This window comes from Brachycentrus maculatus, unplaced genomic scaffold, assembly GCF_059751285.1.
Source record: "Brachycentrus maculatus isolate JH-2025_06_01 unplaced genomic scaffold, ASM5975128v1 h1tg000262l, whole genome shotgun sequence".
NCBI lineage: Eukaryota > Metazoa > Arthropoda > Insecta > Trichoptera > Brachycentridae > Brachycentrus > Brachycentrus maculatus.
The window spans coordinates 472546-500385 of record NW_028281013.1 but is presented as its reverse complement, the minus strand read 5'-3'; the positions used below and the strand labels follow the sequence as shown (position 1 = coordinate 500385).

Sequence of the window (27840 nt, the reverse complement as noted above, 5' to 3'; positions counted from 1 at the left end):
ATATATATATATATATATATATATATATATATACATTTATATATATATATATATATATATATATATATATATATATATATATAATATATATATATATATATATATATATATATATATATATACATACATATATATATATATATAAATATATATATATATATATATATATATATATATATATATATATATATATATATATATATATATATATATATATATATATATATATATATATATATATGTATACATATATATATATCTTTTGGTACAATAGATATCTTTTGGTGACATGAAGAAACTTTTTTATTGAGTAGAAACTCTTATATTTGTATGTGAGGTCCGAATTCTGGATTATAATCACGTACATGAGAAACGCCAGAAAATATCCTTTTCTTTTTATTATTTTAGCTTATAATTTGACCATATAATTTAATAACAAGACTTTGAATGTGTCCAAATATTTGAGCATTTAAGAGTAAATGTCCAGACTTCCATATTCTTCTTCATCTGTGTTGAGATGTCAAAAAATAATACGAAATAACTCCTGTAATTGGATTTAATCCAGATTTGTGAAGTATTTGGACACACTAAAAATGTTGTGAATCATTCTTGTTTACAAGTAACACACATATTTCGTACCCTGGTGGCCGACCGGTAACTACGGTGTGGGTTTGACTCCCGGCGGGGTTGACATTAATAATAAGCGTGTTAACACACTAATATTTAATATGTTCCTTTAACTTGTGGCTTGAAATGGATTACTATGCCTCCATAATACTGCATTATTTTGATGCAGTGTTATTTGAGCGGCATTTGTTAACATAGGATGCCTTTTAGTAAAAATTTTAATCTGTATTTAAGAAATATGTTTAAAGTTTAACAGTACCTACAATGAATGTCCATACTACTACAAAAAATATTTATAACAAGAATTCAAAATATCTGCTTACTTTTAACTATCTTTAGAGATATAAGTGTCATTTATTTTATATGCTTTATTATCTTACCCCTCAAAAATAATTTCATGTAATGAGGTTATGTATACGTTTTACGTTTTGATACTTATTATTGTTTTGGTAATTGTTAACATTTCTCAATTAGTATTTACTTACCCTTTTCGGATTCCAATCATATTTATACAATTTGGAAATGACAAATCGATTCAATGCTTTTAAAAGGGTTGCATTTGCTGAGAGAACATCTATATTAATTCTCAAACGCAAACATCAATGTTTTAAAAACTATTCGGTGACGACGCGACGGCCACGTCGGTCGGGGTTTGCCAACGTAGGGCGTCGTCATTCTTTTCGTTACATAGGCGTATAATCATTATGTTTTTTTATACTTATGCAAATCGCACGCGTTTACTTCCGCAGTGCAGTGGTTAGTGCGTTTGAGTACCGTGTGTATGTAAAGTATCGCGTTCACTTTATATAAGTGATACACCTGAAGTAAATAATTGCTATATTTATATATATATATATATATATATATATATATATATATATATATATATATATATATATATATATATATATATATATATAGTGGACAGGTGACGGGAGGATGACACTCTTCGTAGAGTGCAGGTATTTCGGCAGATGGCTTGTTTTAAATACCGCAATGTAGCAGAAACCAGATGTTTTAATATTATTTCGGTTTAAGACTTAAGCAACGTTATTTGGAGGGATTATCACAGAATATTTTAATCCTGACGAAGAAATAAAATGCCGAATTTTATATACCCACACATATACATATTTATATATATATATATATATATATATATATATATATATATATATATATATATATAAATATGTATATATATATATGTATATATATGTATATATATATATATATATATATATATATATATATATATATATATATATATATATATATATACACTTGGGTCTCTTTTTATGCGATAGATACGTTCTACAGCGAGTCGCATAAAAAAAAGAACTACATACATAACTGAGGGATAGGTTCCATTAATTTGAGAAACCGCATAACTTCAAATCAATGTGGTAGAATATACCAAAAACGGCATTATTTTTTTTTGAAATCATAAAAACAAAAACACAAAATATATGATCTTAATCGTACAATTTATTGTTATCAGTCAGCATGCATATGTTTAATCTTAATATTAATGAATGAAGATCGTTTCAAAAATCCAGTCAGTTATCCTTTACTAGCAGTTAATACTTTAATCTTTAAATCTGCTTGCTGCTTTATTTATTCACGAAACAGAAGAGTTTTTTTCTTAATTAAATAATATCCACACATGGGTAATTATTTTGAGATAAATCTTAAATCCAAATTACAAGTGCTTTTTCTGTTTTTTTTTCAATAAAATACCTCTTAAATATGGCGCAAGATTTGAGTTTAACTTTGTGCCATTAATGATTTTTTTTAATTGCTCTTTTAGTCGATTCTCCCAAATTGCTTTTCTGGGTGGGATTGGGGATGAGTTGGCAGAGTTAAAAACAATTTCGATCGCCCATGTCCCTATATACAATCACACTTTAACAGTTGTAACCTGCACTAGTTTAAATTTTAGTTTTTTAAGCGAATTCGCGAAAAAAAAGACTTGAACTTCAAACAAAAATAAGGAAAAGGTTCCATTATATTTGAAAATCGCATAAGTTAAAAATCGCATAAAAAGGATCCGCATAAAAACAGACCCAATTGTATATATATGTTTATGGAATTTATGTATTTTTGAAGGGATAGATGTTTCAAATCGTTGGTTTACGTGGTGGTTAGTCAATGTATGTACTGAACGAAATAATTTCGCATTCCATATCAAATAAATAACAACAAATTTTCTGAGAATTTTCCAATATTACGTGTTTGCTAAAATACGGTCCAATATAATATTTACTCAACCCTTCTTTGTTGATACTGTTACAAAGAGATCGTAATCACTGCGGTAAATCGGTCGGAGGGGATATGCCATAAAATACTTCGTAATAATAAGGTTGACAATGTGTCGTACTTTTTTAATATGAACTAAGGTTGGAAAGGTTGGTATTATAATACACATTTCTTATGACATATTTATTCTAGTATTCGGAAACCAAATTTGAATCTATAAATAAATAGTATATATTATATAAATATATATATATATATATATATATATATATATATATATATATATATATATATATATATATATATATATATATATATATATATATATATATAAATATATATATATATATTATTTATATATATATATATATATATATATATATATATATATGTATATATGGATATATATGTATTAATTTACAATTACATAAATAATAATAAATTTATTCACGTTCCCATGTATTTTTTTGGATGTATGCATATGCTTACATCCAAAAACGTATTGTGTTTAATGTGGCAAAATATTTTCTTAAACATTGATATTCTCATAGAAAAACTAAATAATCATTACTCAAACGTAAACATTGGACATTTGTTTATAAATACATTACTTTATAAATACATTATTTTTACGAAGTAAACTTTACCTCACTATATTTTTATTAGTATCCACCTCCTTGAAAAATAGTTAGCGGGTTAAGCTACAGTGCGGAAGGCCTCAGGTTCGATTTCTAGGGAGGGTTCATAAGAATATAATATCGGTATTGTTTTTCTCTTAAGAATTTATTTTATCACCCTGGACTGGAACCTATAGCGCAAGATTGATCATCTTGCTTTATGTAAGTAATAATCAAGATTATACTGTGTCAATATTATGCGTAGCACTATTCGCCATTGGATGCGGATAAGTGATATAAATTTTACTACTGAATTTAAGAATATATTTTATACAAAAAACATTAAAGATGACAAAACCATTTTATAACAAAAAAAAACAAATATTTTTATTAAAGGTTATAAAAAATATTATTTAAAATTAAAAACAATATTTATTTTAAAAAAATTAGCTTTTTAAACGATTATTTATTTTAATATTATTTTCCCAAGTAATTATAAAGTCATTAAAACATGGTGACGTACGCCATATTTGTATTTAGGAGCAGTTTTCTGTATTACCAAGTTAAAGTGTAAGCAAACATAAATTTGCATACATCAGCGAGTATTTTGGCGCCTCCCTTATAGATAATTACCAGTTCTCTTGACATTCTGTTAACGCTCTTACGCTTATTAAAAATAAACCAGCACACATGTTAATGACACATTTTTTCAAAACAAGGTCACTGGCTTGATCCCAACTGATTGGGAGCGGCATATGATGCCAACGCACAACGTTCAAAGTGACGCGGATATTATCTTATGAAATTAAAATAGATAAGCTGACACATACCGCCAACTTCAGGAAGAAAAACATTTAAAAAACGTTTTACGAACATCTCGTCGTTTTGTTACGCTTCACTGGGAAAGGTGTGTTTATAGTACCTTCTTACCTACCTACTAGAGATGTGATTTCACGACTGTAAAAAAAATATGAAAATAGTATTTCTTGTAAAAATGTATTGTATTTTTAACGATAATGTAAGCATGCATGGCCAGAATAAGGTAATAAATTATGTAACAGCTAAATAAAACGAAAGTCCTTAAAATATAAATTTCAAACTTTCAATCGTTACTATTCTTTTCTTCTGTTCGTGTCATGCCAGGTCCCCCTAACGTCGACTCTTACTTGAGAGTAATTGTGTTTGTGTTGGACAGCCCTTACCAGTGCCTCGACGGTCCCGTTTCTATTCATATGTATTTTTATAAATATTAAAACTAGTTTCTATATTAACTAGTTAAAAACAGTTAAATATTCTAAAATATGTTTTATGTCATCAATATAAGTTATGTATTATAAATACTCACTCTTTTCCTTCAATTTACGCGATGTTAATTTGATCTCTTACTATATAAAGGCAAGGTGATTAGTCTAGTCATGCGCTTCAGTTAATAAACCAAGGTAATATTAAAATAATATTAGATTGAAAAAAAAACGCTTTTATTTATTCGAACTCTTCAGGGAATTGAACACGGAATCTCCAGCATGATAACTAAATGTGCTAATTACTACAGTATGAAGGCGAAAAATATTATAACAGTATAATTATACAACAGTACAGAGTTATCTAAGGTATAAATAATCCAAACAAATATGTAACATATCCGGCTTCCATTACCGTTTGCGTGGGGTCGAACACAAAGTCTCTGCCTCAGAGTTAACGTCACTAACTATGAAACTTTAACCCGACCCAGTTACATATTATGATCTAAGAAGTAGATACTAGTTAAAATAATATCATCTATAAATTTGTATCTTAACTGCTCGTAAAAACCAATAAAACGGTTAAAAAGTATATATTTATAATACGTTTTAATAACTTTATAAACGATAATATATAAAATAAATATCAAGATAATACAAAGTTTAAAACATGTTGCTAATTTCGTTAACGATGTAAGTGCCAATAGATTTAGCATACCAAGGTAGAATATGACGTATTTCAACTTCCGATGATCTAAGTTCAGAAGATCTATTTCAATTTAATCTGCAATGCCCGTCCCTGTGACACAAATCATGAGTCGTTTTGTTATTTTGACGTTTTCTAGTCAAGAATGAAATAAAGTATATTATTCGGAATTAAGATAGCCATTTATATTATGTAACTATGATGCTGTGACGGGGTTATTTAATGAGTTTCTAAAATAACCGTAACTAGAAAAAATATGCTCTCATATTTACGAATTAAAAAAAAGGTTTTATTTCTTGGTCATATTTGACTTTTCTGTAATTATTTTTACAATTTCGCTCCTAATCGTGACTCTTTAGTAGTTGTTAAATAAGTAATGACATTTAAAGTAAGCAGCGAATATAATTATTTCTGTTTTCTAAAAGTTCAATATCTTATATGATGTCCACTTAGTGCATTGATACAACACGCTTTCATATATGGATTGAGTAGTTTGGATCTCTCAACAAAATTTATTGAGGCTTTTCCTTTAGGCAATTTATTTAGTTATTTGCAAACATCCCTTCGGGTTTTAAAACAAATTAAGAAAAGGCGTTCACTTTAATAATTCTTAAAAACAACCCCAATTTAAAAAATTCGAATTGTTCAGTCCCGTAGCAAAGTGGTTAACACTATTGCCTACTGGCTACAATGCACGAGGATTCGAGTTAAAATAACGCTTCCGTCGCCATTTATTTGTTGGTGCAAAGTTACCCAGGACTGGTACCTGAAACGTAAGTCTTATCACTTTACTTTCATGTAACGAGATAAGGCTCTATTATCCGGTGTATTGTTCTGTGCACCATCAGGTGAAGATCACATAATATTACTGTAATTCAATTTAATTTAAAATTAACGCTGCTTAATTGTATAATATTAGATACCAGTTTCAGAGTTGCAATGAAAACATATTGTATTTTTACTATAATATACGTTTATTTTCATCACTAAACTCAAATAAACAATATTTTCTACAATTATTTAGATAAATCATGAAAAAAACCGTATGAAACCATAAACTAATTGAAGCAGGAAATAAATAAACGACAACATTCCCAAAAAATAAAAATAAAATACATTTACAGTTCTTTATTTTTTATAACTGCAATATCCGAAAGGAAAAATCCATAAATTTGACAGAGTAACGAAAACTCTATTTAACGAAGATATAAGACCGTCCTCACCGTCGTATCCAATCCTTATCTTTTTGTATGGAGTTTTCGTTATTAGATGAAATATTAAAAGGATTTATAAATACAGACAAGTCCTTCTACGAGCGAAGAAGCTAATCTCTTTTAAGAAAAGGTGTTAAATAATAATGAAATTCGCAGGAAAATATTTACGTATTTTAAAAATTCAATATGAATTTGGTATAACGTTTTTTCAAATAACTTCTGAGTCTCTTACATATCATCTGAAACATTTCTTACAGTTTTTTCAAAGCAGTGATATAATATTATTTCAAATTATAATCTAAGCTCATGTAACAGTCTTGGGTCACAGAATACCTGCCACATAATCATACTTTATGTAAGAAGTATCTACAATTCCCATCACAGTAGGTATCTATAAGCCACAGCTGGTATATTGTTATTAATTTATTCGTTAAATATTATATGCAGAATATGTGTACATTCGTGGCTTATTTCTATGAAGCAATATCTTCCGACCAACCAAAAACTGAGCAGTGATACTTGTCAAAGTTTGAACATTAATTATACAGCGGTTTGAAATTAGAGGAAAGATGCTTTTACCTGTACATAAGTGTAAACGAAGTATAATAAATTATTATTCATTCCAGTATGAATAAACAAATGATAACAACATCATACTTTAATAAAGCTGTTAATTGATTAAAACAATGAATGCAAAGGAAGAAGAATCAGGTAAGAAGTTAAAGAGAGAGGTAGAGGAATAAAAGAAGAATAATAAGATTTATAGTAAGGATTCCAAAGATATATAGTAATGATTCTGGTTTTTCTTGAAAGTCGTCAAAGATTTTGCATTTTTAACATGAAGAGGTAATTCATTATTAACGCTTGGACAGTGCAAGATTTACTGAAGAACGATGTGCATGTTTTCTTTCCTGAGAAGGAAGAATCAATAAACCATAATCAGAAAAGTGCATAAAGTTTTCAGCAAGATATTAAGGTGCATTTGGGGTTGTGAAAAATATTATGAAGCGAAAGCACTTGCACGTGTTCGAGGTAATGACAATAGATTCACTCATATTCTTTTCAGATGTTAACGTTTTTGTGTATATTTAATGAATATATATATTGTACAATGAGACATCATTCTAAAAAACATTATCGATTTAATCCCGTTTCACTGAAAATACGAATTTAAAAAAATCCTGGCATCAGATTTACATTCCAGTTTTAGTCGATTATCGAAACTCCCAATTCCCACAAGCTAGCAGCTCAATTACGCCAAGAATACTTGATAGATTATAGCGTATCCAGACTCTGTTACTTGGATAAATAAATTCTTTCGTTATCGACTACTGTTATTGCCAAAAAATATTATTTCAAAAATTTGATACTTACGTAATATGACGGTTTGAAATAATTATGGGTGCGAATAGAGCATTTTTTTATTCGCTGCAATAAAAATAAAAATAAATATAAATTTTCAAAATAAATTGAATATTTTAAATTAAAGATTAATGAAATTTCTTAGAAGAGCCACATATTACATATATAAAATAGCAACAACTATATAGTTTTGTCCACTTTCATTTTATTTAACCGGTTACCGGGTTCCGTAGTTACCAACATCATTAGACCAGTCTGATGAGGTCGATAACGACGAAATCCAGTAACTGGTTGATGAAATAAAAGTAGAAAAAACAAATCGTTATTGTTTTATTTTTCAAAATAAATAAATACTGGAATACAAAAACATCATATTTTCTTTTTAAAATTATATTCACTTAAATGTTTACCATTCAAAATTCAATCTTGAATAATTAACATTTTAATATAATTATTATAATAAAGAAAATTTGTTACTCCTACATGTTCATAAAAAAATGTTTGTCCATGTTTATTTTATTTTAAAAAAATATTTGAACAGAAATGAAATTGGTCGACGACTGGCGAAGTCAATCTCCATGTCCATTAGTAAATTACAATCACGGAATAGCTCTTCAGGGAAATGAGAATAGTATGTAAGTGGCTCATTTATTATTATATGTATTCAATATACTGGCTTTCTACGATACAGATTATTTTTACCGCTTTTATAAATAAAACGTAATTTATTATATAAGGGTTGTAATATTAATTTTATTTGAAGATTACTTTCATTTTCTGAAATATCGTTTATTTTATACGAGTATTTGTATAATATATATCCATATAGACGTAACAGGCGAGATCATTACGCAACACTTCATTTTATAATTCGTTTATAATAAGTGTTGTGTTACAGTGTATTATATTTTCTCAACCCTTGCGAAAACGCCTGTGCAAATTTAAATATAAGTGTGGCCCAGCACAATCGGAATGTATAAATACGGTGTGTCTTACATGAATTATGTATCCAAGATTAGTTTAAAAATGTTATTTTCCAGCGACGTATTACCAATTCAGAAAATTTTACGAAATTTTACTATGCAAACCTAATAGAAATTAATTATTACTTTTACATTTTTTATGTATCACTCGAAAATACAATTTTATCGATTAAAATCACGTTTATTCTAGGATACCCTAGGGAGGGCATAAAATATAAAGACAATAATTTAATCTAACTAATTACAAGCTATTTCAAATTTCTTAATATTAACTTAAATAATAATATGTTTTTATTTTAACGGTACAATTCACGTACAACTAACCTGTTTAAGTTTGGTTAATGGCTATTGATCAAAAGCAGCATGTACTAATTATTAAAATGATTCGTCTAAGAATGCTTAATTTGGATGTGATATTATAAAGCAAATTTTTCAAGTTGTCGAATATCGAATCGCACCTATTCTCATGTTTTGTTGTTTTACATTTTAATTCAAAATTGTCCCATCGGATCATTCCTGCGATTAAAATACAATTTTTATTAATTTTCAAATGTAAACGATATCTTAGATATATTTTTTCTAAGAAATTGGTTCTGAAATGTAAGGTTTTAAATATTGTAGGGAAAATTTAATCATTTAAATTTACAAAAACACTAAATATAGTAAATATGGTATATCTTGAAATTTATATATTTAATATTTTTTATTCCGGCATATACATACATATTATGTGAATAATAATAATCTTCCTTTCGGCGATCTGCTGATATAAACATGACCTAGCTTATAATTTTTTTTTTAATTAATATATTCTGTTTCGTCATTTTTAAAAATTAGTTGGTAACATTTTGAAAAAATACAAAAAATTGTTAAACAAATAACACTCTGTACCTTGGAGCATTTAATATATTTTTGTAATATAATCGTACGTACCTTTGTATATATTTTTAAGTGTTTAAATAATATAAATAATGCATATATGAAATTTTCAAATATTTCAGAATACAAAAATAAAAATCATTCCGGTTGATTTCAATCTGTTAATAAGATTGTAATTTTATGAAAAAATAATAATATATTAATCATAAAATAAGAAAAGTCATCGAAAATGTGTCGTAATATAACGTGTTTAACGAATGTGTTCGAGAAAAAATTGAAAAATAAAGGTAACTAAAATATGAACGGATCGATAGCGACTATGTTTCGATATTCGTGAGTTTCCTTCGAGAATGACGTCCGAGACCGACAACACACCGAAATGATGCTCCCGCAAATGATCGCATCATGCCGACGAGAGCGTAAATAAAGCCGACTTTATCCCCGTAAAACTGATAGAGAAACGATACGCAATATAAGCGAAATATAAAGTGTCCGACATTTATAAAAATAGCGCGGGTAATTTAGGGCCGGCAGTCAGGGGGCTGCCCCGGGCGCCATGCCGGCTAGCCAGGAATGTACGTGATATTCCCCGCAGAGGAAGTAGTGTATTTCTCAAACGGCACCCACTGCCCGCTCAAGGTCCACCCCCGCCCCACTCTGGATCACCTGCCGCCGGCGGACCTGCCGCCGCGCGCCGCCGCCGCCGCCGCCGCCGCCGCCGCCGTCGCCGCCACGGAGCGCCGCGCCACGCCGGACATCTTCGACTACCGGCCGGGCCCGGGCGCCCGGCCCGCGCCCGCCAAGCCCGAGGCGGACCGCCTCAAGGACCGCGCCAAGAAGAAGTTCCTGCGCCTCGGCCGCCAGCAGGACCCGGAGTTCGGCCGCACGCTGCGCAGTCCGCTGGTGTTCAACTACGAGCAGCCGGCGCCGCTGCCCACGCCCGCCTTCTCCAAGAAGAATATCTTCGACCGCGACTTCGACGCTCTGTTCGAGGTGGCGCACATTCCCGAGTTCGCGGAGACCGTGAGGGTGGTGACGCCCGAGCCCACCCGCGCCAGCCGCGACCAGCGCGAGGCGGCCGCCGACCTGCGCTGGGAGCTCGAGCGGGACGAGGGCGAGGGCGAGGAGGGCCGAGAGCTGCACGCGCCCCCCCTCCCCGCGCTCCGAGCCTCCGCCCCCACCACCCCTATGCCCGTCGGCAAATCCTCCTCGTTAGAAGGTTTACATTTATTGTTTTATTTGGATTTTGGTTTGGTTTTTAAGAGTGCGTTTTTGTCACTTCGGAAGCGATGTTCTAGTAATGAGGTGAACCTAGTCTCGCCCGGAATTTGTAGTAACTAATAACGTAAACAAACGCAGCCTCCCGACTAATATAAATTTCTCGTTTTTTCTCGTAGAAACATACTTCCCACACATTAATAAATAAAACTTCCATTTTGATGGTACACGAAATATTTTCATCATGTAAATAAATTACTTTTTTTATCTTCTAGAAATTCAAACACAAGAGATGAATCCGTAGTCGTGAATCGCGTGCTTATGTACATGTGTTATATATTATATCATTCAAAATAAATAAATAAACTAATTACATTCAAAAGCTGTTTTTTTTCCAATCCAATAAGTATTCAGCAATATTTTTTAAAAATCTTACACATTGAATGTCACTGGTGGGTCAACTTAGAATTACGCTTTTTGTGTTTTTGCTTTAAAAAAAGTTTTGCGTGTTTATTCGTTTCAACTAGTTTTTACAGTGAATCATTTTTAAAATATGAAATTGTACCCATAGACAAAAAATATTGCATTGATTTATTTTGTATTTTAAAAGCATTGATAACTTTGTGGTATGGTAATAAAACACTCTCCTTACCATCCGTTGTTTATATTGTGTAATACCACTTTCTTCAACTCTTATTTGTGACTACCGCTTTCGGAAAATCATTCCATCATCAGGTCATTAAAATTAAAATAAAATAATAACATTACTAAAATTATTACATCAAAATTATTAAAATTATTACATTAAAATTATTAAAATAAAAATAAGATTATTACAATTTGACAATTGTATAAAAATAAAATTTTTGAAAGAGAGAAAGACGACAAATGAATCACATTGGGAATTTTTTCAAAAGTGGACTCGAAGTTAAATTTATTGTAGTTGGTTATTTATTATGAGTAAGTCTTAATTGATTGCTTTACTTATTATTAATTTTTCTAGATAATCTAAACAAATACCAGTTTTATTTGCATGTAAAATTTCTTTACCCGTTTATTATCAGCCTTTTTTCATAGGAAAAACATGGCTTAAATTCATTATCAGAGTTAAAGAACATCTAAGGTGCCCTAATAATTATATTTTGGAATTTGCTAATCGCCTTATCTGAAGACCATAATTTTAATAAATTAACGGGTACAGAAATTTTCCATGCAAATAAAACTGGTCTTTGTTAAGATTACCTAGAAAAATCAGAAATAAGTAAAGCAATCAATGAAGACTTACCCATAATACATAACCAACTTAATTTAATTTCGAGTCAACTTTTGAAAATATTCCCATTGCGATTCATTTGTCGTCTTTCTCTCTTTCAAAATTTTATAAATTCAAAATTTTATAAAATTCAAAATTTCAAATTTTTCATACAGATGTCACATTGTAATAATCATATATTTATTTTAATAGTTTTAATGTAATAATTTTATTTTAATTTTAATGACCTGATAATAGAATGATTTTCCGTCACAAATAAGTGTTTAAAAAAGTGGTATTACACAAAGTAAACAATAGATGGTAAGAAGAGTGATTTAATTGATATATTGCCAGGTGATTTATTTATTTTTAAAACCCAATGCTTTTTAATACTGCAACGGTTCCCAGTACAAACTTAATTTGCAACTTAATCACCTATTTTGAGAGGGATTGCGGAATAGGAAAATTCGAAATGGCTGTATCAGTCAAGTACATCTTTTAAATGCACTATTTAGTGTACGATTGGGACCGGTGAAGTGATTGGTGCATTTATAATAGCAAGATAACAATGGATCAAGATTTATATTCTTCCAGTAGTTTGAATAACCCAGACGTGCATCCAACAGGATGGCGCCACAGAGCACACCGTGTGACTAAATTATTCAAAATTATGCAGATTTCGCTTACCCTGCTTTGAAGATGCCTTAAGGGCGCTGTAAAGGGACAGATTTAAGCCATCAAACTACAAAAAGGAAAAAATCAGGAGTTTGTGCAAACTATTCGGACACAAATAACAAATTTATAGTGACGTTACGTATCGTGCTTCAAAATTCTTAGAATGAGCCATTAATTGTCATAAAAATTTAAATAAATGATTTTTTCCAATAAGGTAACAGATACAATTTATTTCAAAACCTAATTTTATTTTATTAAGTTCAGTCAATCCAAGTTGTCCCACCCTGTACATAAATACATTGTACAATATCAGTAAATTAACTATTTTTTTAAGTTTACTTTTTCAGTGAGAGTTGTGGAGTTTGCAGAAATACTTTACGTGTATAAAAACGGAAAGGTTTGTATGCTTCTGTTAAATGGCAATTTGCACGCAATTTAAACTACATGTATTTAATGTTTGCTTTATTTGTGTTCAATGTGCATGGAAACCAGATTAATGTTGCACGTTATGATACTAACAATGTCTTAATATTGCCTTACTAGAGTATATAAATAATAATAATATTGTATTTATATATTATGTCTGCGAAATAATTTGAATATTACAAGTATTAAGCATTTAATATCCGTATCTCCTCCGTGATTAATTTTAAACGTTTTGTTATTGCGGAATAAAAAAACAATAAAAAAATCGATTGAATAAAATGAACTCCTTCAATTTTGTGCTGCTCTTTGTACTTTTATTCTCTGGATTCAAAAATAATGTTTTCGATGTACTTTCGTATACAACATGTATTCATAGAGCTGTAAATAGAGATAAAAGAAACACAACAATTAATATAAGTTCAGAAAAGTAACTAGATACACCTTTAATTAACAATCTCTAAACATTAAATCCTAGAACTATGTTTCGTACGAAATGTCTTTTGGTATTGACGTCTGCTAAGAGGAATCATTTAATTACAATCTAAACAAATGTAATTATCTCATAATAAAAATTTCAGAAAAAGTAATTCTTCTCCGTTTTAATATCGATAGTTGTAAATGTTGGGATCATATATTATACGATTCTAACCAAAATGTTACTCGCGAAAGGGCTCTTTTATTTTGTATTACATATTTTCAACAATTTTTTTTAAAATAAGCAACATTTATTTTAAGATAGTACATTGAGTTTTTTGTGTATAACAGAACCATCAAGATCAAGAAAAGGGGGAGGATTCTTTTCTCGTATAAGGCACCGCTCAGCAGAACCTTCCAGCAGCAGAGGTAGAGGAAACAGGGGAAACAAGATGGCCCAAGAGTCTGTCCTGAGAGACCTCACACATCCGAGTCTCAACGAACATCTTAAAAATCACAATGCTGTTAGCTTCAAACTGGTCAAAACAGGTAAAAAAACTTTCAACTGTCAATTTTTATTTGTTCACTCATGCACACGCTTAGCAATTTTTGTAAATAACAATAATATAAGTTGCCCAGTTTCATATACAATTAGCACTTATTTCGGAATAAGTAATAATACAAAGTGAGAAAGCTGGCAACCGCATATGCACGACAAAAAAATATATAAATATAAACATAGGTTCTTTACACTTTAAGCTACGATTTTGTTTATTTGCATATTTATCTTAAACCTGCAATAGTGGTTTTTGCAAACCTCTAAAGGTTCTTACACGAAATAACTTTACAGGGATAGAATATCATCTATTGCTCAAACTTAGTAAAAGTTCGTTATAATAATTAATTTATTAATTAATAACAAGATAGATACATTTTGTAGTAAGTATATAAAAAATATTCATTAAACTTTAGGTCAACGTTAGGTTAATATTTGATCATTGAAGTAAAGACGTTGTAATTTTAAAAGGGGGATAATTTTTTTTTATTTCTCACGATTTTCAAATAAAAATTATTTTTATAAGCCTTAATTTTACGGTAAAATAACTTTCTTAGGATGTATAGGGTTTGGTTTACTTAAGAGAATTCACTCGCGTACGCTCGACTAATCATCCATATATCCTCAGGGGGTTTATTTAGCAACAAGGCATTGGTAAGGTGCGTTGTAACTTGTAACCTGTAGATTACAAAGGAAAATCCCCACCCTTTTCCTTACTAAATGCTCCCTTAACTCCCGACTGATTCTATATTTTGCTAAGACAGATCACGATAGAAGTATTACATATCCTTTGCGTATATTTATGTTTGTTTTATACACAGATAATAACTATTTGTTAAACAGAGGTACAAAAAAATATATTACGTTACGAAGAAGATAAATTTACTTAATTTGATCGCAAGGCAAAAAGATTATAATGTCACCTGTCTATATTTTAGTACTGTTATATATATAGTTATTTTTCTTCTTTATCTTTATCTTTATCTATCCGCGTAAATGGTGCATGGGAAACTGCATTGAATCTCCTGCGCTTTATAATGAAACACGATAAATGTCAACGGTTTTTGACGTTATTTGTATTTCTGAAAAATACGAAACAAAAGGGCATAACTCAAAAAAAACTTACTAAAATACAAACAATTAAACCCACAGCATATTTGCTCCCGCTGTGAGCATAAATTGGTGCACTGACAGAGATTATGGGTTTATAATACTTTGACCTCATTACAGGTATGTATCCCTGCGTACACTCTAAAAACAGGCCGAGATAGACTTATCAAAATAATAAAGCCACTCGCGCGGTAAAAACGCAACCTCCAATTATTTCTGTTATTATTTTAACAGTAATGAATGCCCCAGTTTCAGAATAAAGAGGGTTCGTATCTAGAGGCCGCATGAATTTCATGTATTTTTTAAATGTGTACATATATAGCATGGAGAAAACATACGCAGTCACTAGAGCATTGTTGGTAACGTGACGTTATTGATTTTTTCATACGAACTCTTCGTCACTTTGTGATAATTACTTACATATTCATATATTGTGGGTTAGGCTGCTTCCTGCGTACAACGAACGCGATTAATGAACGATACCATTAAGGAATTACATTTTGTTACTAGCCAGTTTTATTTCACTAGTCAAATTATTGTTTTGTATGTCAGAGCTATCAAAAAAATATATTTAACTTGAAATATTTTAAAACCGTTGTCAATTTAATTGTATTTTCAAAAAAAATAATTTTCTTCATTTATATCCAGGGCTTTTTTAAACAAAATAGGTCCCGGAACTCATTTTGCATCAAGCATTCAAGTATCATTTATATTTTCATTACAATACCATATTTTACCATTTTGACGAATTATATAAATAAAGATTGTAATTACGTAAGCACAAACATTGTTTCTTCTAATTGGTTTGAAAATATATTTTTTTAAATGTCCGTAAAAAAAAGTAGCGGAATGCTGTTCCATTGCGTTACATGAAAAAAAAACTGTACATACCTATTCATATAATATTTTTTTGTTTTTTAATCGTCAGGGTATGTTCAACTTACAATTATTATTATTTGAAATTAATACAAACGAATAATAAATAGCTGTTATCTGTTTGATTACAAAGGATATGTAACAACAAACTACCATTTGATGATAAATATTATAAAATTTATTGCTTCGCCTTTGTTGATCTTATAGTATTTTATTAAATTTGGTGTTTTATTCATTTTTATCACATTGTCTCATTCTTGAACTTCGTATTATATATATATATATATATATATATATATATATATATATATATATATATATATATATATATATATATATATATCTCTATATATATATATATATATATATATATATATATATATATATATATATATATATATATACATATATATATATACATTTATATATATTTATATATATATATATATATATATATATATATATATATATATATATATATATATATATATATATATTTTAAATTATCTTTGTCATAATAAAATAATCGGTGGGTATGTATGAGGAGATGCATGAACTTGGAAGAGGCGAAGAATGTATGCAAAGACAGAGTGGTGTGGCGTTCTATTCTCTCTGCCTACCCCTGCGGACAAGCGGCGAGATGGTTAGTTAGTTTATTTTTAATAATAAAATACATACTCGTACCTCAACTTTATAAATCAATTAATAAATTATCGTACATCAGGTATTTAACTAATCGTTTTATTTTCTTATACTATTAACCACAATAAAGCAATTTTTTTTTTACAAATGATGAATACATTTTTGAAATGCATTTTCTATTAAATTAACTAGTGCTTTAAAGCTAGTACATATGTTCATTAATATGAGCTTGAATTTTTCTACACCTGCTGCTTGCTATATAAATATGTGTGAAAAAAAATTGTGATGTGAAACGATACGCCGCAATTAAAGGAAACTAATTATTTATTTACTGCATATTTTTTTAAATAAATTTTCCATGATCTTTTGGTGTTTTAGTATTGTTGTTGTTGCGCTTATAACGGATAATTAATGAAATTAAAAACTGAGTGGTATAGGAAAATATTAATAATAAAAAAGTAAATAAAATTAATAATAATAAATTACATAAAAAGGAGTTAGCGCAACGCGCTAACTCCTTTTTATGTAATTAGTTACGTGCAGTATTTCACGACCCTTTACACCAAATAATTATGTACGACCTACGACTACAATGAATTTAGATAAAAATGAACGATTCCGAAAGAATAATTAGGCCACTAGACAAATGAGTACCTTGAAAGAAAAGTATTCATTTAATTTGAGAAATTAATTTATTTGTGTTAAATCAATAGCCTTGCCTATTTCAATAACGTGCAAGAAATTTAAAGACGAATATATGTTCGTTATACTACATCTCTACGCTTAATCATGCACATACATAGATAGGTTTGTAATTTAACCAGAAGTGTAGTAAGTATCCCGAGGCATTTAATATCACTGTTGGTGATGGCACTTTTAGCGACGCTTCGAAAGTAAGGTACATGACTACAAATATCGACATGATTATATTAAATGCATTTTTATTTAAAAAAAATTCTATTATATTTTATTAAAATAATTTAATTCGTTCCCCTTACAAAACTGTAATAAAAATAATTTAATTATTTTTTTTAATATTGTTTCTGGCATTGCTAATACTTAACGATTGCCAAAACTAAAATAAAAAACAAGCAATATCAGCAATATCTCGTGATGCCTCTTAACACAGGGAAAAGTCAACAGGAAGTTGCATGTAGTCCTTTGATATATAATTATGCCGTACAGTACATCGTTGGTACTTCCCTGTAAAATCATCCCAGATATTTAAGATTTAGGCTGCAATACGATTCAAAGCGTTGGCAAAAAGTGTTAATGACACACGGTATACCCCAAAAATATACTTTCAGTATCTAGACAACGTGGCGGAGAAAATCACAAATGTCTTGCTTTAATATACTAAGCCTCAATGAAACGCATAGGTTTTTATTGAAGATTTTATGTTAAAATTTTGATTTTTGCATATTATTATTTGTCGAGCTTACTTTCATGTTTTCAGTTAAATATTACCACGATAAATGTATTTTTTTATCGTAGCTTTTCATTACAGAAAATATTTAATGTAAGCATGTTACACACTCTGAGAATAGAAACATATGTAAGTTACTCTTATAAATATAGAACAAAAAAATATAAAACTATACTAAGTGAAATTCTCTGGGTTTAAATTACTTACTTACTGATATTTTTATATTTTTTTAGCAGTAAACATTGCCGATTCGGTTTTTTTCACAACAAAGGAAATTAAATTCAAAGGGAAAAATGTTAACCTTTTTCTATTTCCAATATTCAATCAGCAGAACTTTTAAAAATGTATCCGGCTGATATTTTCCGCCTCACATGCTTTTTTACGAGTGATACGGAATGATTTATTCAATTCAAAATATTATTACAGTTACCGGAGACCAGTTGAAACCTTTTTATTCGTGAATACGGTATTGACTTTTTATTATTTAAGTAATTGGCTTTTCCTCACGCAAGCGATAATGCTTCGCGTAGATATTTTAACATCGCATTTGTCTTGTAAGAATTACACGCAAAGACATTTTTCCATTTTCTGTTTCTCGTGATAACATTTTTTTTAATGACTGTTATATTTTATAATAATATTTCAAAAGAAGAAATGCGTATATTCCTTAATTACTTAAATTACCACCTTAAATGAAAACAATTCTTACTAATGGACCAAGTTGTATTTCCTAATTACATTGCCAACACCGCACGCAGTTCTATTTGGAATACCATGTTTTAAAATCGAATTTATTTAGTTGAAGAAATATTAACGCAATAAGAGAGTTGCAGGCAGATTTAAGTCTCGCGATAAAGTCGCGATCTTTCTGTTTGAGATTTTTGTTTTAATCACCACTCAATCCCATCTTAATTCCTAATTTTGAACAGAAGTGGCAAGAGTAGAAAGGCAGTTGCTGATTAATATCAAGGTCTGGTAGGCGTCCCATCTAAGGCATGTGTTAAGAAAGAAATGTACCAGCTATTACACCTAATTTTTAAAGGAAAAATAAAGAGTCGGTGTGGACAGTTGGCAGATTTCCTGGCTACGAAATAAATGAGATTGGTCGGGGATTACAACAATTGAGGAGCTGTTCACAGCTGCCCGAGACAGGAACACATACAGGAGGACCTGTCATACTACATGAAGAAGAAAAAGATGAAGCAGAAGTGGATTCATGCTGAAACAAATGTGGAAAAATATTACTAATTCAAATATTTGTCAGGGTATTTCATAATAATGAAAAAAAGATTTTAAAACACTCGAGTTGGCTACTAAAATATTATTTGTCAAATAAACATAGATGAAGAAGAATATGGAAGTCTGGACATTTTCAGGGCTTACGAATTATCATAAGCTGGTGAAGTAATCACTTTACGCACGTGTAATATTCTCTAGTCTACCCATTATTGACTGTTGCGAATAAAATCTTGACTGATTTTAACTTTATATAATGATTTATATAACCAAATTAACTTTATTTAACCACTGTCAATTTAAATAATTTTACAGGCTTCTTAACTTTTTTATACCAAATTCCATTTTTTTGTAAAGTAGGTATAGAATATTTTTAGCACCAAGTACAGTTTTGTTTAATAATGTCGATCAGAGATGTAATCGAAAATTGTATGCTGAAGTTCTATCGCTGCCTCGAATTTCTATTGCTGCCGGAGTTTGTTTATGGGCTCTACGTCAATCGTCTTTTTTTCATCTGAATGCTGAGTTAGTATTTCGTCCATTGATGTTTTTACTTATTGTATGTACATGGATCTCTGCTTAATGGAAGCAATTTTTTCATATGCTATAATTGTAGATAAAAAAGACTCATACATTTGTTACAATAGATTAAATAATTTACGTATGTTTATGATGCTCCCATATTTTTTATGACATTTTGAGTGTGTCCAAATACTTGTTCACAAATCTGGATCATCTCAAATTAGGGGTTATTTTTTAACATTATTTTTTGACATCTCAAAATAGATGAAGAAGAATAGGGAAGTCTGGACATTTACAGGGTATAAATAAAATAAAAAGCTTGCCTCATCCCACCATAGATGTCTCTCGTGAAGTCTTTCGAGTTTAATCAGTATATCTAGAAGTTCTAAGAATTTTAATAGTGTGGTTATCAATCATGGGTAGAATTGGTGAATGCTACACTTGTGAAAAGTGATCGCTTAAACCAGCTTATGACGGGTATAGAACATACCCTGTAAATGCCTAGACTTCCATAATATTTTTCCCATATTTTTTTATTAAAAAAATCTTTTTAAAAAAATATATAAATATTATATATGAACAGAGACTTGAAAGTAAATATAACGTGAATCGGAGATAACCTTCATTAATAATAATCTCGGACTCCTTTCGAATATACCCACATTGATAGAGGGTTTAATTCACTAATCCATTCCTAATAATGTGTCTGTGGTGGAAAACAAAGTTGTATTAAATGTTATAATTTATGTATGAAATAAACTTTGCTCTATTGTCGCCGGAACTAAAGCTATTCAATATTAACATAGTAGATATTTTGTATTTGAACGAGGCGTGGCAAATAACACTCTCACTGTAACTTTTATAACCAAGAAGCTAGATTTGTTTCCCTCTGAAATATTACCCTTAATCAACTACGCTCACTCTTTTACGCCGATGATTTTTTGATGTAGTGGTATATAAACTTTTTTTAACGCCCTTTTTTAAATTTTGTGTTCAATCATCCACACCTCATGGTGTATAGCGTGTTGCATTGTATATTGATCTTTAATTGCTTAAAGGCAAGGTAATCAGTCCTACACTTCTTGTACTAGTACATTATGATATTGAATAAATATGAAAGTGAAAAATCACTCTGATTTTTTTGACACCCATGGGAATAGAACTCGTGACCTCCTGCACGATAGCCAATTACGCTTACCACTACACTACGGTGGCGGATTAATAGAATACCCAAAATGTTTTTTTTTTTAACTCCAACACTCCTTTGCTAAACCGAATTTATAATTTAATTATTTTAGTTAGCTAAAATTTATATATTTTTTAACTTGTTACACTTAAAGCAAACATTCAAGCCACCATTGTAAAGACTTTAAGTCAGCTATTAGTATTGGCACAAAAAAACATAATAACCAAAAAAAAATAACATCAAAAAATTATGTGAAAATTTTAAGAAAATCAACCATATTTATTGTTCATTAATAAATTATTAGGTTGGAAGGATAAACGGTATATTGTCTTTATTGCACTAATTTCAAACCTTAACATTTTATTAACGGTGTTTGGGTAATAACAGTTTTCCATTGCAGTAGCAAATGTACTGCAGCAATTTGTTTTTAAAATAAGTCTCCCTGTTTATTGCAAAAATAATAATTATTTTTATCATTTTTTTTATGTAGTTATAATAGTATAAGAAATAATCTAAATATCAAAGAAATACAAATGACTTCAAAATCATACACGTATTTAGTTTTATTTTATCATGAAATAAATTCGAACTCCGCAATTTATTACTATGCAATTTATTTAGTATTTCAAATACATTTTTGATTATTAATATTATACACGAAAAAAAATCACATTTTAAACTTTTTACCGAAAATAAAACTGAAATTTTCACAAACTATGTTATAATGCATAACGTATCGGTATTTGTGTTATAAGTAAGTAAAACCCTTATCCGCACCTCAATGGTGCATAGGGCACTGCGTTATATAAGCGCAGTGTTACCTTGATCGTTTACACGTGAAGGAAAGGTAATCAACCGTCCGCTTCAGGGACCAGCCAGTCTAGAGTAATATTGAATACATATTACAGTGAAAAAATATTTATTCGACCCCCCTTGGGAATCGAACCCGGTACCTCCAGAACGGTAGCCGAGCGTGCTGACTGAGGCGGACTTGAGTTATATTAAGAAAAATATTTTTACCTTTAATCGATAACCGCAAACTAGCAACAAGTTAACAGTTTCATTTTATCCTCTCATCGGTCTCTCCAAATTGTATCCAGGACAGTTAAATGTCACCAGAGTACAATGCCTTCACGTCCTGAATACGTAATGCAGCTCGCAATCAACCCATGCAATACTCTACGTAACCCATATTTCAAAAAAGTTACATGCGCAATACTTTTTCAAATGAATGTAAAGTATACCTTCATTAAAATAAGCAATGAATACGTAATAAAATAGCAATTCTTAATTTTTATAAAATATGATTTTAAAATATGTAATCAGAGGTCGTCACATGTTAATTCCAGATCAATTCAATCTATAATTAAAAAGATAAAGTAAAGAGCTTGAAACATTAAAACTTTGTTACATGTTAAACAAATTAAAAATGGGTCAAGAGATTCGAATGAAACTGTATCACATTTCACTCTATACCTTTACTCACACATACACACACACATATATATATATGTATATATATATATATATATATATATATATATATATATATATATATATATATATATATATATATATATTTATGTATATATATAAAAATATATTTATAAGTATATATATATATATATATATATATTTATATATATGTATATATATATATATATATATATATATATATATATATATATATATATATATATACATATATATATATATATATATATATATATATATATATATATATATATATATATATATATATATATATATATATATATATATATATAAAAATATATATATATATATATATATATATATATATATATATATATATATATATATATATATATATATATATATATATATATATATATATATATATATATATATATATATATATATATATATATATATATATATATATATAATATATATATATATATATATATATTTATATATTTATATATTTATATATTTAAATGTATACATATACAAAAACAAACATATAATTAATATCTACATATACTATTATATTTAAGACTGACTCAATTAATGACTTAATTTTATCTATCAAAAAAATTAAAATTGTATAAATGCCAGGCCGTAAAACTTTTATTTTAATGACCTGACGATGGAATGATTATTCCGAAACCGGTAGTCGCGAATTAATATTTTTTAAAGTGATATTACACAATGTGAACGATGAATGATAAGGAGAGTGTTATATTACCATACCACAAAGTTTACAATACTTTTAATATACAAAATACAGTAAAAGACTATTTAAATTTAAAATTACCTTAAATATATCTTAACCTTTACATGCTAATGCTTTTAATGTACAAAATACAATAAAAGACTATTTAAATTTAAAATAACCTCTAATTTATCTTAATCCTAACCTACACAATATAAAATTAAACAAAAAAACATGGCGCATGGTAGGATTGTGTCTGTAATGCTCCGGGGAGTGCGCCTGCGACGCAAGGGCGCCGGAAAACCGGGTCCACGCCGGCGAAGGGTTGCTCCGAGGCTGCAGCTTTGGCGTCGAAAAGGACCCGTATTTGGGACGGCACGAGTATCTGACGTATCACGTATTGTGTATCTGATGGTGTGACGCTCGTTATGCTGAAGTAGAGGACCGAGCCGCAAGCGTGTCAAGGCGTTGGGCGTAATCCGAATACCGGAGATCTGGATATCGGATGACGCGCCCAAGTCTGAAACCCTAGTTATGAGCGGCGGCAAAAAAGCGTATGTGCTGACGTTCCTTGTAATGGCAGCAAAGATTTACAACGCGTCTTCACTTCAAAACTTTTAGTATAGGACTTTAACTTTTTTTAGATTATTTTAAAATGTTCTATAAAAATATTAAAGTTGCTCCGTTATTATTTTTCCTCCCCGATCGGTATTAATCAACTTTATATCCACACGTAGAAAGGAAAAAATCTTTCGACTCGCGAGTAAAATACGTCCACCCGCAAGAATCTAAAGACGCTTTCTTTTTTCCACGAGGCGCGAAATCCTTTCCCAGCATGTGGTTAGGGCTGTAAAAAAGAGAGAAAATATTAAGGGAGATGAGATGGGGATAGGAGGTTGCAAAGGGTTGGGAAAGGAGTGAACCATCCTTTGTTTAAACCAATTTGGACATCCATATGTTCCCAGAACGATCACACATCTCTCAAATATGCGTTCCAAATGCCTACCCCTTAAAAAATATCCATTACCTTGTAAGACAGGCGCCGTGGACTAGTTGCGTAGATGCTCGACTGCGAAACTGGCGTCAAGAGTTCGATTCCCGCCAATAGCATAATTAATTCGAGAAAGATATATTTTTAATTGGTCTGAGTATTTGTGATGTATTTTACACATTTACCTTCCCTGTTCTACTTTTCTACCTGCAGAAAGCCTTTATGTATAGAGTCTTTGCAGGTTATTACCTTTTTTTAAATAAAAAGATTACCCAGGCTTCATGCTTCAGACCGATTCTTGCGACAACTTGTGTAATGAGAATACGTATTTTAAAATATGTATTTTTATTTTTACAAATCTGAATTTTCAACCATATTAAAATGCTCTAATTCTATTTCTATACTCAGATAGACGACGAGAATAAAAAAAGTGTTATTAATTTTTAAATACTCCCGTGTTAAAACAATCAAATCATCAATAATTTAACCTAATAAAGAAATACGAGTATTTATATTTTATTTTCGTTCTATTTTTCTTAGTCTGCCTCTCCACACAAAACTTTAGCTATCATTATGTCAATTTTTATTTTGTCTGAAGCCGCTTGAACGAACGACTTGACGGTACAGTGAAACCACTATCTCTGGTTCAGTGTAATAATGAACATTACAAGCCGTTAAGTTTGTACGTTCTATGGGGAGTAATTAGGTTCAAGTGCAATAACAGAATGTTTTGCTTAGTGACAAAGCAAAGGTCCGATGGTGATTGTTTTTCTATGACTTATTTTACACTGTTATGATGTTTTTTAATCAAAACCCCATAAATAATCTATGTCTTATCTCCTCAGATTTTTAAAAATTGTATGTAAGAAAAGTACACAATTCTTAATTTTCACAAATTAAAAATGTAAAATTTTAAAACATACAGTTTAAAAAATACTTACAAACTTAATTCACATCCGACCCCTATATGGAGTCCACAAATTGTCTTCAGGCTCTTTTGTCGGTTGCAGGCTTCATTCAGTTTAATTACATTTTCAGGAATTAAGTTGTGATGCAGTGGGGCTGTACTTTATAAACTTAACGGAATCCAATCAAAATATAACTTATAATTTATCCTTACTTCATAAAAATAATTATTTTTAACATGAATAAAAACAACGTAATTATTTATACCATAATTACGTACAATGCAGTTATTATACTATATTCATCGGTTCTTTGGGGTGATAATTCCGTTGGTGTGGTGAATGTCATGAAATATGCATCATGTACATCTGCATCGCATGCATACTGAATGCAGGTTTCCGCTTAACCTCATAGACTTCTTGGATTACCATAATTTACATATTACTAAAGAACTATTTTTAAGGCACTCAGTATTGAAAATGAAGAAGAAAAAAAACATTTTTCTACATATTTTATTTAGAAAATAAATAATTAATTTCATAAAAGATATGTACCTACTTTGAATTCATTACCCAAATAAATGTGTACAAATAAAAGACTAGTACCTATTTCGGAAGGAATTTATATTCACGATTATGTCCATTTTGCGATTTAATATATTTTATAAAACCAAAAAAATACATATTTATTTTATCAATGTCCTTTTTTGTAAGTAATATCGTCAGACTTGTGACTCGTAATAAAAGACACTATTTATTTTTTGAACTGGCATTCGGATTGCAGAATTCGATATTTTAGTTCAAACAGGTGTTTCGTCTCGTAATGTCATTTTTAAACAGTGTCAAAAAACCTAGTTACACGTTTTTCAGTCAGTTTAATGAGAACAAAAAATATATAATACAGTTGGTTTCCTCTGCTATGGCATTAAGTGTATTTTTAAAGGATCCGCGTTTGCAGCATGTGTATGATATCCTTGACTCTTAGTCTAATTAAAGCCAAAAATCCATATATTTTTTAATTTGTTAGGATTATGTATGCAAGACACAAAAATATTTTGGTGAAACATTACACTCATTTTAACATTTTGGATTGAAACGTAGTCTTTGTTTATGCGCACATGTATCACCCAATTTGTGTGGGAGAATTAATGAGGAAAAATTGCTACGACGAAATTAAAGCGAAATATCAAGTATTTCGTCGAGTAGAGTAATATGTTTTAAACAATAAACATTCACGTGGAATACGAGGTTCAAGAGATAATATTACAAATAATAATAAGTATCTATCTTCTATGATAATTACAATCACAATTGTAATAGCAACAATAATAATCAAAAAAATATAACAAATAATAATAGAGTATACCAACTTGTTAATTATATATCCATCAAGCTGCTTCCCCACAGGGGTCAGCAGAGAGACCAAAACATCACTCACTCTATCTTTCCCCATAAACATTCCACCCCTCTTACAAATGCATGCATCTCCTCATACGAGCCCATACCCGCCGATTATTCCACCTATTACACATTCCTACTTATCCACTATTATGTCATGTTTTCCGCGATGTCTTCTACTTTTATTTTCAACTACATTCGCCTCATTTTTAGTATTCTCTTTTATTATTTATTTCATTCTTTCCTCTTTTATTATAATTAGTTTCTTAATATTTACGATAATGTCGATATCAGTCTTACATTCTTTCCTTATTTGAACATCTATTATACATTTTACCGCACATTCGACATTCAGTCTATTTTCATTTTCTTTTTACCGACTCTACACCATACTTTATCCACTTGTAATACTGCGGGTTGTGGTCCTGTGATTAATATCGCGGATCCTTATGTAAGAGTTTCTGGATTCGAACCCACTGTACCACAATTTGTTACCTATTTTTGATCATTTTTAAAAAATATTTTTGTAAAAAGTAAAAACACAAATACTTCTCCTTTATCTATTAATAAATTTCATTATGGTTATCCGTTCAATAAAACGATTAATAAAATGGTGATCCGATTAGTAAATGTATTTTATAATATTTGTACTATGCAAATATAAATTTGAGACAATTATTTACGCTACAATTTGTAAACATAAGTATAATTAATCTTAAACATTCATGTAATTTTTAAATTATGTTTTTTATATGTTTAGTAAAATTTTTGACATTATTTTGTATTCATTATTTTTATTCAGAATTTGTCATATTAAATCATGTTTAATTAATAAATGCTTTTTTAACTATCCTGATTAGCCGGCATTAATAAATGTGAATGTTTAACCACGCCATTTTAGGCAAATTTGTTTATTTTCCCT

General features: G+C 29.6%; 1 protein-coding gene across 4 annotated transcripts in view; it reads left to right on the top strand.

Moving 5' to 3' along the window:
* The window catches only part of Stacl (SH3 and cysteine-rich domain-containing protein), a 136109-nt gene that overhangs the window by 15162 nt on the left and 93107 nt on the right, over nt 1-27840 (top strand). For all 4 annotated transcript variants that reach the window (XM_088266129.1, XM_088266130.1, XM_088266131.1 and 1 more), the window contains exons 2-3: nt 10011-11107; nt 14225-14422. In XM_088266129.1, coding sequence (XP_088122255.1) covers nt 10462-11107; nt 14225-14422 — 844 coding nt within the window. In that variant the 5' untranslated portion in view covers nt 10011-10461. The remainder of the gene's footprint in view (nt 1-10010; nt 11108-14224; nt 14423-27840) is intronic.